The sequence below is a fragment of the Triticum aestivum genome, chromosome 5D, assembly GCF_018294505.1.
Source record: "Triticum aestivum cultivar Chinese Spring chromosome 5D, IWGSC CS RefSeq v2.1, whole genome shotgun sequence".
NCBI classification, from domain to species: Eukaryota; Viridiplantae; Streptophyta; class Magnoliopsida; order Poales; family Poaceae; genus Triticum; species Triticum aestivum.
The window spans coordinates 483666215-483677924 of NC_057808.1; the positions used below are offsets into that span (position 1 = coordinate 483666215).

Genomic DNA, 11710 nt, shown 5'->3' on the forward strand with positions numbered 1-11710 from the left:
CGTAGGGCGGCGGCGCGACGCAGCATCCTGCTCCACTTGGCAATTCTTCCGGCTCCAATAATCAACGAACTAGCCAAGGTTTAACACTATCTACTATACTTTCCAGCTCTAAATTCTCATTGTATCAGTGTCGAACTTGTGCGACCCGATCTGATTTGTTGTTCTGGTTGTGTGACTTGTGACGCTGTGATTTTATGAAGAGTTCCTATCTATTGGTTGTCATAGAAATTATCATGATTGTGATGCAAATTATCTTGTACATGTTCCTATCTGTGATGCAAATTTTACCTATGTTAAAATTTTATCCGTAAAAAAAACTAATTCAAGATTGCAGTTCAACAACTGAAGAGAAACTTAATCTTAAAGGTAAATTTAAACTAATACTATTGCTGAAGCGAATCTTTTCTATAAGGTTATTTTTTGCATTGGATACTTCTTTAGCTATACTTGACTTGGCCCCTCCTATACTCAAATCCTGGCTCCGCCCCTGATTCTTAGTATTTGTATTTAGTAAGTTTTTTTGTCAAGAGTATTCAGTTAGTGCTGGTCTAGATATATGTAAGAAATACTCCTCTATTCGGAAATAACTGACGTTGTTTTAGTTTCGCCGAAAAACACACAGTTATCTTCCACACTGCAAAAGCTATACTTCTCCTTTTTGAAAAAAAACGACGCCAGAGCTATTTCTCGCCCATTGCGAGACCTAACTCACGCCTCCTGGCATGAGGGAGTGGGCAGTCCCAATACAGTAGCACCTCTGTCTCAAATTTTCCCTTTTTCCCTCTTATTTCTTCTTCGTTTTTTCATCTGTTTTCTTCATTTTTTTTGTTTCTATATGCGTTTCTTCAATGGTTTTGTTTCTTTTCCTTTTGTTTTTTCAACACATTTCTACTTTTTCCAATACATATTGTACATTTTTAGTATACATGTCGAACTTTTTTGATACAGGACATTTTTAAAACACATGATGTATATATTTGAAGTGCTCGTTTAAAACATTTTCAGATACACGTTGAACATTTTTTATTGGCATGAAACATTTTTTTAACTACCCGGTTTTCTTTACATTGTATATATTAATTTTTTTTAAATGACACAAACATTTTCTTTAAACTCGTGAATATTTCTTCCAATGTCACGTACATTTTGTGAATGGTACTTTTATACCACGCGACCATATTTCGAAATCTGAGAATAGTAATGTCATTTCTCAAAACCGGTAACTTTGTAGTGGTTTATATATCAAAGTTATCCATTAATCTTGTTTGTAATAAGGATTACAAGCTAAGATAATTTTACCGGCTCTAACTAGCACAATATGTTTGCTCGAGAAAAAAAATGGTAGCACATTATGTGCAAATACATTTTTATTTTGACATGTATCTTTTGAATGCAGATCTATGCTGGATCCGGGTCTTGAATGCAGTAGTAGTGGTACAAAGTGTCACCGCCTCGAGCCGTAGCCAACTTACTTACCGTTGCAACATCATAGTATCACACTAGTTTTGACTCTTGAGGAAACATTCAGAAAGCTCATATCCACTTGCTGATGTTTAACCATCATTATTCATTGTGCAGTTCCCATCTTGGCATCCTTGTACAGCTGATCAACGCGATTCTGCGGCATAATTTTGTTCTTCCTGTGAGCAAAAACCACTAACTGAAACGAGCATGATCAAGTTTATTCTCTCTAACCTTGTAATATTTGAGCAGCTGGGGCCTCTTGAGCTTGAAAGTTGGGGTGATCAGGTCCTTGTCGATGCTGAATGGCACTGGCTCCAGGTGCACGGCCCTCAGCATCTCAAATCCTCTCAACTGCATGCATGGTATGAGATCGTAGCTTATGATGGGGAAAAAAAAGGGCAGATCATAGCTTGCTAAATTTATCCGTGTATCGACGACGTACCCCGAGTTTCTTGCCGGTTTGATTCAGCTCATCCTGGATGTACCTCCTTGCCTTCGGATCACTGCACAACTCAGCGTAGTCACCAGACTTGCTGTTAAGTGCAGCCCAGTCCTCAATGGCTTGCTTCTCAGGGACAACCACAGCAACAAGGAAGGACTCGAAGCTGTTCCCGTAGACCCAAACCTTGTTCAAAGAGGAGAGACTCTTGGTCAGTTACATCTGAACAAAACCATGAATCTGACGCACTGCAATTTTATTTATTTATTCTTTCCGTTTTTGCTTATCGTACCGATGCAACAAGTTGAGACTGCGCGTATGCGCTTTCCAGGACCTCCACTGCTACATATTCCCCCTGGGACAGCTTGAAGATGTTCTTCTTTCTGTCGATGATCTTCATCGTGCCATCCGGTTGCCACTCCCCGATATCGCCTTCGAACATAAATTGGTTGCAAATTTTGTTAGGGACCATATGTTCATTCATGTGTTGTACGGTACACCTAGGAATGGAAGAGAAGGGGCTGCACCTGTATGGAACCAACCATCTGAGAACACTTCCTTTGTGAGGTCAGGGCGCTTGTAGTACCCAGAGAACAAGGTGTGTCCCCTCAAGCAGATCTCGCCTCGCGGCGCACTGGAGAGCGCGTCGTAACCCATTTCAGGAACAGACTCCAACCGTGCCTCGACTGCTGTCACGGGAGGGCCAACCGTCCCAATCATCGAAATAACATTGGCGATCGATGTAAAGCATCCGGAGCAGCTCTCAGTGAGCCCTGCATACCAATTGCACGGTTAACAATTTATCATTCCTCGGCATGACGGCATCAGAAGTAACTAGACTTCTAGGACACTAGTAGTAACTAGAGTTATGTAAATAATTTAAGATAAAATTACTGATATTGATTTCACATCATCGTAGTCCATAACAAGTTAACTACCAAAGAACCAAGGACAAACTTGCTAATATGGTTATGATAAGCAGAGTTGTCATAAGAATTCTAAGCGCCTCACCATATCCTTGTGCGAGGACACTGCAGCTGGTAACTCGCATGAACTCTTCAATGTGTCTTGGCAAAGGTGCCGCGCCTGATAGCATGAGACGTATGCGTCCTCCAAGCCCTTCCTTTATCTGTAACATCAATGATAAAAGAATCTTAAATATATACCAATGGAGTAAAAATAAAGAAACATGGGAACTTCAAATATTTTACGTACTTTGCTGAAGACTATTTTGTCAAAAAATGGCGATGCTTCATGCTGTTTGAATCCGTTCATTAAGTTGCCAAGTTTGCTGATGACAACTTGATGGGTTAATTATGTTTAAACTCAAAACATGAAAGGGACTAAAAATTAGATGCTTATTTAACCTTGTTGAAATACTTACGAGTTGTAAGCATATACTGAAAAAGAGATTAAATAATAGGTGTTTATTTAATGTTGTTGAAAATACTTACTAGTTGTAAGCATACTGAAAAAGGTGCTTGGCTATTAGCCCTCCAGACTGAATTTTTTGGTTGATACCTTCAGTTCACAAGATTCCCCAATTATGACGAAGAACACAATACGGTGGGAATTTTGGAACAACAACTATGGAGGTTTGCATTATACCTGTGTATATACGATCATAAACGCGAGGAACACCACAGAATATTGTTGGTTTCATCACTTGCACATCCTCCATCAGGTACCTAATGTCCTATTAAGAAAGTTTTGCCTCTTAGATGATGAAGTTACAGACAAGTGACATAATGTTTTTTGCTTGCAAGATATAGCTCCATACCCCTTGCCAGAATCCAATGGAAGCCCCTTTGGAGATGCAGTAATTCCCGATTACTTGATCGAAAATGTGAGCTAATGGAAGATAGGAAAAGTATGAATCATATTCATCCACCTGCAAACATATTTTGATTTAGGTTATCATTAAACACTAATATTTATCAGGTTAACATGACAGGAAAACAAAGCTCTAAATCAACGATGAACAAACCATGACCATTTTTCACTATTTTTTGATTAAAATATTTTTGTGAAAAACAACTTACGAACTATTTAAAAATAAGAACACATTCATGCTCGATTGCTGATCTTTTGTGTAAACCTTTTGCGAAAAGAAAAAGGGAGACCTGTACAGGGAAAAGCCCCACTGAAATTCTAGTTTTGACGCATGTAAATAAAGGTTTACCACTTTATCTGTCAATTGGAGGAGGTGCTCTGTGGTCGTAACCCCAGCTACGATAGCCCTGTTCGTGATTATCACACCCTTTGGCTCCCCTGTTGTTCCACTGGTGTACATGATTGTACAAATGTCGTCCTTTTGTTTCTTAGGAAGTTCTTGAATGTCTTCTCCCTGTTAAAAGAGAATTTTATGGGTCAGACCATTTACGATCTTGTAATGGAGTAGTTTAATAGGAATTCACACTAACCATTGTAGAAAATTCTTCCCAGGAAAAGCAAGATACTCCTAATTGTTCAACTTCCCTTTTCAGCTCAATTGGCACATCTCCAAAACTAACAATGGCTGAGGTTTCACATATAAATTAAGACATTAATCACATAAAATTGGGAATAGTTGATGTCCGGACTCCAGGTAGCTAACCTTTGATGTGTGCTGTGCACTTTGGGAGTATGGAGGCAATCTGAAAAATTGCAATTCAGGGACTTGTTAGATGTGTAGCTGTGATCTTCACAACTAATGTCAAGCTTAGTGCATCGATTTCTACATGTTCAGGGATAGCTTTATTGTATCTAAGTTCCTATTAATCAACTTTGTAGAAACATATATAGAATTAACTGGAGACATGCTAACATAGATGACAACAATATTTTTTATAGTTAAGGTAATGCTCATATTCGTTTAAGGTATATGGTTTTGCTTACTGATTTTATCTTGCTCTCCTGCATAAAGGCTATGGAGATCTCAGCATGGTCCAAGATGAATTCAACTGCATTTTGTCCTGCATTGTGTTGCAACTTATCCAGTCAAGAGTAATTTTAACATGCTCCCTCTTACCCCCTCTTTTCACATGGGAGGTAAGAAGGTAAGAGTTAATCAGACCACTACTTAATCAAATCAATGGCTCAGATCTTCCATTCATGGTCCAAGATGAATACAACATTGCAAGGTGCAAAGGAAAACATGGTTAAGAATCCAGACTTCCATTCATGGACTAATGTAAATTATCATTGTTTGGAACAAAATTTACACTGATATTGTGCCTTGCTAACTCGGTCAGACAACTTGTTATTCTTTCAAATAAAAAGTGTTATTCTTGAACACATAGAGGTTTGTGTGTTAGTGTGTATGAGCAAGCATCGCGAACCTACCGAGGGTGTCATACAGTGGTACATAACAAATTCCTTGGCTGTTGCAAGCCTGCAGAACAAACAGTACAGTCAAAGTGAAAATCTCACATCAGCTCACAAAAAGTTCCTGAACTATTCCTTTTTAAAACAAATGAATATCATGAATTCTCACCTGCATGGCCATGACCCATTCTGGGCAGTTGGATCCATATATGGCACAGTGAGCCCCCTATCAACAGAAATCAACAATGTCTAACAAACATTCTGCTACGGATTCCAAGATCGAAAGAAATTCTCGGCGTTTAAAGACAGAGCAACATTTTTGACTCACCGGCTTAACGCCGAAGCCTCTGATAGCTGCTCCAATCTGGATAACCTTCTGGTACACTTGTTCATACGTTTGCCACACATAGTCACCAGCCTGAATTTCACACCAAATTTTGCATCCTCCCAGATTAAAATCATTTTGTACAAAAAGTACCATTTTGCCCATCATATCGAACTACTTTGCTTTACCTTGCCATCAGAAACCTGGCGCCGTCCGAGCATTCTGTTCTTGGGATACTTCTTGACTGCTCCACTGCAGGAACAGAAACAGAAAGGGGAAAAAATTGAAGAAAAAACTCTGAAATTTCAACACTTGCAACCCTCGGATAACTGAAATTTCCTATATGTGATGACAGAATGCTTAGGAATGGAGTGTAAAGAAACCAGCATGCTGCCAGGACCCATGAACGAACCTGAAGAAGTCCCATGGGGAATGGATTTCCTGCGGAAGCCGCATGAGGCCGTCCTTGGCGTAGATGCTCCGGTAGACCGGCCCGGCCGCCGGCCTGCCGCCGGCGGCCGGCGTCGCCTCGCCCACCTTCACGGTGTACGCCGTCTTGTCCATCGAACCTTTCCTCTCCAGCTAGCAATGGACGGCCGGACGGGGCTTGGTGCCGTCAGATGCAGATATGCTTTCTCCTTGAGCTTGCTGAGCTTGTAGCTTGAGTCAGTCAGTGAGGGCGTGGTGCTCAGATGTGTGGCAGTTATGGTGGTGGCGAAGGTTGGTGGGCAATTTAAAGCTTGTGTTCCTATTCTGGTGCTGTTGGTGCGTGTCTACGTGTGGGTTGGCTGCAGTTGCATATAAATTGGGGATGATTCGAAGGTGTCACTGGATATTACTCACTCCGTCCAAAAACGCTTGTCTCAAGGTTGTCCCAAATTTGGTATTAGATACATCTATTTGAGGAACAAACTTTTTTAGACGAAGAGAGTACCGTTTTACAATTTTATTTTTCTTGTTCAATCTTTCAACCGCTTTGTGATGTTTTTTTGTACAAAAAGGCTAAAGGCCATATATTAAGTAATACAAACTCTTAAAACACACGCTTACCTAAACAGAAATACATTCAGATTTTTTAGGGATCCGAAGTCTTCTTTCTCCTATACGAAGGAAAAATGCCCTAGTGGCAATAATAAAGTTGTTATTTATATTTTCTTATAACATGATAAATGTTTATTATTCATGCTAGAATTGTATTAACCGAAAACTTAGTACATGTGTGAATACATAGACAAACAGAGTGTCACTAGTATGCCTCTACTTGACTAGCTCGTTGAATCAAAGATGATTAAGTTTCCTAGCCATTGACATGAATTATCATTTGATTAACGGGATCACATCATTAGAGAATGATGTGATTGACTTGACCCATTCCATTAGCTTAGCATACGATCGTTTAGTATATTGCTATTGCTTTCTTCATGACTTATACATGTTCCTATGACTATGAGATTATGTAACTCCCGAATACCGGAGGAACACTTTGTGTGCTACCAAACGTCACAACGTAACTGGGTGATTATAAAGTTGCTCTACAAGTGTCTTCGATGGTACTTGTTGAGTTGGCATAGATCGAGATTAGGATTTGTCACTCCGATTGTCGGAGAGGTATCTCTGGGCCCTCTCGGTAATGCATATCACTACAAGCCTTGCAAGCAATGTGACTAATGAGTTAGTTGCGGGATGATGCATTACGGAACGAGTAAAGAGACTTGCCGGTAACGAGATTGAACTAGGTATGAGGATACCGACGATCGAATCTCGGGCAAGTAACATACCGATGACAAAGGGAACAACGTATGTTGTTATGCGGTTTGACCGATAAAGATCTTCATAGAAAATGTAGGAACCAATATGAGCATCCAGGTTCCGCTATTGGTTATTGACCAGAGACGAGTCTCGGTCATGTCTACATAGTTCTCGAACCCATAGGGTCCGCACGCTTAACGTTCGATGACGATCGGTATTATGAGTTTATGTGTTTTGATGTACCGAAGGTTGTTCGGAGTCCCGGATGTGGTCACGGACATGACGAGGAGTCTCGAAATGGTCGAGACATAAAGATCGATATATTGGAAGGCTATGTTTGGACATCGGAATGGTTCCGGGTGAGTTCAGGCATTTACCGGAGTACCGGGGGATTACCGGAACTCCCCGGGGAGTCATGGGCCTTATTGGGCCTTAGTGGGAGAGAGGAGGAGGCGGCCAAGGTGGGGGCTGTTGGGAAACGTAGTAATATCAAAATTTTCCTACACACACATAGGATCATGGTGAGCATAGCAACGAGAGGGGAGAGTGTTGTTTACGTACCCTCGTAGACCGTAAGCGGAAGCGTTTATCAACGCGGTTGATGTAGTCGTACGTCTTCACGATCCGACCGATCCAAGTACCGAACGCACGGCACCTCCGAGTTCTGCACACGTTCAGCTCGATGACGTCCTCGCCTTCTCGATCCAGCAAGAGGGGCAAAGTAGTAGATGAGTTCCGGCAGCACGACGGCGTGGTGACGGTGTTGGTGAAGAACAATCTCCGCAGGGCTTCGCCTAAGCACTACGAAAACTATGACGGAGGATAAACTAGAGGGGACGGGTTGCCGGCACACGGCTTGGTGTTTCTTGATGTGTCTTGGGTGCTAGCCCTACGCCCCTACCCCTCTATTTATATGTTGAGCCTTGGGGTCGAAATTTGGAGTAAAAGCTTCCAAAAAGTCGGTTTCACCCGAAAGGCAAGAGTCCTTCTCGGACTCCAGGGCCAGACGCCAGGGTTCCCGGCGTCTGGACCTAGACGCCAGGGACCCTGGCGTCTGGCCCCTGGACTCCGCAAAACTTCCTTTTGCGCTTTCCAAAAACCTCGTGGGCTTTCCCCTTTTGGCCCAGATAAAGTGTTCTCGTGCCCAAACATTTCGGGAAACATCCGGAACCCCTTCCGATGGATTCCGGAACCTTTCCGGAGATCAAACACTACTATCCACATATCAATCTTTACTTTCGGACCATTCCGGAGTTCCTCGTCATATCTGTGATCTCATCCAAAACTCTGAACAACATTCGGTCACCAACATACATAACTCATAGTACTATATCGTCAACGAACGTTAAGCGTGCGGACCCTACGGGTTCGAGAACTATGTAGACATGACCGAGACACCTCTCTGGTCAATAACCAATAGCGGGACCTGGATGCCCATATTGGCTCCTACATATTCTACGAAGATCTTTATCGGTCAGACCGCATAACAACATACGTTGTTCCCTTTGTCATCGGTATGTTACTTGCCCGAGATTCGATCGTCGGTATCTCAATACCTAGTTCAATCTCGTTACCGGCAAGTCTCTTTACTCGTTCCGTAATACATCATCCCGCAACTAACTCATTAGTTGCAATGCTTGCAAGGCTTATAGTGATGTGCATTACCGAGTGGGCCCAGAGATACCTCTCCGACAATCGGAGTGAAAAATCCTAATCTCGAAATACGCCAACCCAACAAGTACCTTTGGAGACACCTGTAGAGCACCTTTATAATCACCCAGTTACGTTTGACGTTTGGTAGCACACAAAGTGTTCCTCCGGTAAACGGGAGTTGCATAATCTCATAGTCACAGGAACATGTATAAGTCATGAAGAAAGCAATAGCAGAATACTAAACGATCGAGTGCTAAGCTAACGGAATGGGTCAAGTCAATCACATCATTCTCCTAATGATGTGATCCCGTTAATCAAATGACAACTCATGTCAATGGCTAGGAAACATAACCATCTTTGATCAACGAGCTAGTCAAGTAGAGGCAATGAGGCATACTAGTGACACTCTGTTTGTCTATGTATTCACACAAGTATTATGTTTCCGGTTAATACAATTCTAGCATGAATAATAAACATTTATCATGATATAAGGAAATAAATAATAACTTTATTATTGCCTCTAGGGCATATTTCCTTCAGTCTCCCACTTGCACTAGAGTCAATAATCTAGTTCACATCGCCATGTGATTTAACATCAATAGTTCACATCTTTATGTGGTTAACACCCATAGTTCACATCGATATGTGACCAACACCCAAAGGGTTTAATATAGTCAGTAATCTAGTTCACATCGCTATGTGATTAACACCTAAAGAGTACTAAGGTATGATCTGATGACCCACAAGTATAGGGGATCTATCGTAGTCCTTTCGATAAGTAAGAGTGTCGAACCCAACGAGGAGCAGAAGGAAATGATAAGCGGTTCTCAGCAAGGTATTCTCTGCAAGTACTGAAATAAGTGGTAACAGATAGTTTTGTGATAGGATAATTTGTAATGAGCAACAAGTAACAAAAGTAAATAAAGTGCAGCAAGATGGCCCAATCCTTTTTGTAGCAAAGGACAAGCCTGGACAAACTCTTATATAGAGAAAAGCGCTCCCGAGGACACATGGGAATTATCGTCATGCTAGTTTTCATCACATTAATATGATTCGCGTTCGGTACTTTGATAATTTGATATGTGGGTGGACCGGTGCTTGGGTGCTGTTCTTACTTGAACAAGCATCCCACTTATGATTAACCTCTATTGCAAGCATCCACAACTACAACAAAGTATTAAGGTAAACCTAACCATAACATGAAACATATGGATCCAAATCAGCCCCTTACGAAGCAACGCATAAACTAGGGTTTAAGCTTTTGTCACTCTAGCAACCCATCATCTACTTATTACTTCCCAATGCCTTCCTCTAGGCCAAATAATGGTGAAGTGTTATGCAGTCGACGTTCACATAACACCACTAGAGGATAGACAACATACATCTCATCAAAATATCAAACGAATACCAAATTCACATGACTACTAATAGCAAGACTTCTCCCATGTCCTCAGGAACAAACGTAACTACTCACAAAGCATATTCATGTTCATAATCAGAGGGGTATTAATATGCATATAGGATCTGAACATATGATCTTCCACCAAATAAACCAACTAGCATCAACTACAAGGAGTAATCAACACTACTAGCAACCTACTAGTACCAATCCCAGACTTGGAGAGAAGAATTGGATACAAGAGATGAACTAGGGTTTTGAGAGGAGATGGTGCTGGTGAAGATGTTGATGGAGATTGCCCTCTCCCGATGAGAGGAGCATTGGTGATGACGATGGCGATGATTTCCCCCTCCCGGAGGGAAGAGTCCCCGGCAGAACAGCTCTGCCGGAGCCCTAGATTGGTTCCGCCAAGGTTCCGCCTCGTGGCGGCGGAGTCTCGTCCCGAAAGGTTGCTTATGATTTTTTCCTCGACGAAAGACTTCATATAGCAGAAGATAGCCACCGGAGAGCCAACAGGGGGCCCACGAGGCAGGGGGCGCGCCCTAGGGGGTAGGGCGCGCCCCCCACCCTCGTGGCCAGGTGAGGCCCCCTCTGACGTACTTCTTCCGCTCAATATTTTTTTATTATTTCGACAAATGACTTTCGTGGAGTTTCAGGACTTTTGGAGTTGTGCAGAATAGGTCTCTAATATTTGCTCCTTTTCCAGCCCAGAATTCCAGCTGCCGGCATTCTCCCTCCTTATGCAAACCTTGTAAAATAAGAGAGAATATGCATAAGTATTGTGACATAACGTGTAATAACTGTTGGGGATCGTAGCAGAATTTAAAAAAAATTCCTATGCTCAACAAGATCCATCTATGAAGTATACTAGCAACGAGGGGAAAGGAGTGCATCTACATACCCTTGTAGATCGCAAGCGGAAGCGTTCCAATGAACGAGGTTGATGGAGTCGTACTCGCCGTGATCCAAATCACCGATGACCGAGTGCCGAACGGACGGCACCTCCGCGTTCAACACACGTACGGACCAGCGATGTTCTCCTCCTTCTTGATCCAGCAAGGGGGAAGGAGAGGTTGATGGAGATCCAGCAGCATGACGGCGTGGTGGTGTATGTAGCGGGGTCTCGGCAGGGCTTCGCCGAGCTTCTGCGAGAGGGAGAGGTGTTGCAGGGGAGGAGGGAGGCGCCCAAGGCTGTAATGCTACTGCCCTCCCTCCCCCCTTTATATAGGCCCCCTGGGAGGGGGGGGGCGCCGGCCAAGACCCATCTAGAGGGGCGGCGGCGGCCAAGGGGGGTAACTTACCCCCCAAGTCAAGTGGGGCGCCCCCCCACCCTAGGGTTTCCAACCCTAGGCGCAGGGGGGAGGCCCATGGGGGG

The 11710-nt window shown here is 42.7% G+C and overlaps 1 protein-coding gene across 1 annotated transcript; it reads right to left on the bottom strand.

Moving 5' to 3' along the window:
* Positions 1–1203: 1203 nt before the first annotated feature.
* LOC123123011 (probable CoA ligase CCL6) lies at positions 1204–6250 on the bottom strand. Its single transcript, XM_044543407.1, has 19 exons — positions 5947–6250; positions 5723–5786; positions 5538–5627; positions 5379–5435; positions 5228–5276; positions 4781–4857; positions 4500–4539; positions 4327–4421; positions 4086–4250; positions 3684–3794; positions 3512–3599; positions 3358–3424; positions 3119–3194; positions 2915–3032; positions 2431–2676; positions 2196–2335; positions 1907–2089; positions 1696–1815; positions 1204–1618 (listed from the first exon to the last, which is right to left on the bottom strand). Exons 1-19 carry the CDS (start codon positions 6096–6098, stop codon positions 1568–1570), a joined length of 1989 nt encoding a protein of 662 aa, XP_044399342.1. The 5' UTR covers positions 6099–6250; the 3' UTR covers positions 1204–1567.
* Positions 6251–11710: the final 5460 nt, after the last annotated feature.

Excerpts from the sequence above, each read along its gene's own strand:
- LOC123123011 (XM_044543407.1), bottom strand. The coding sequence starts at position 6,098 with ATGGACAAGACGGCGTACACCGTGAAGGTGGGCGAGGCGACGCCGGCC. Across the intron at positions 4,540-4,780 it reads AGGAGAGCAAGATAAAATCA|ATTGCCTCCATACTCCCAAA; the intron begins GTAAGCAAAACC and ends GCAATTTTTCAG. Across the intron at positions 2,677-2,914 it reads TGTCCTCGCACAAGGATATG|GGCTCACTGAGAGCTGCTCC; the intron begins GTGAGGCGCTTA and ends ATTGGTATGCAG.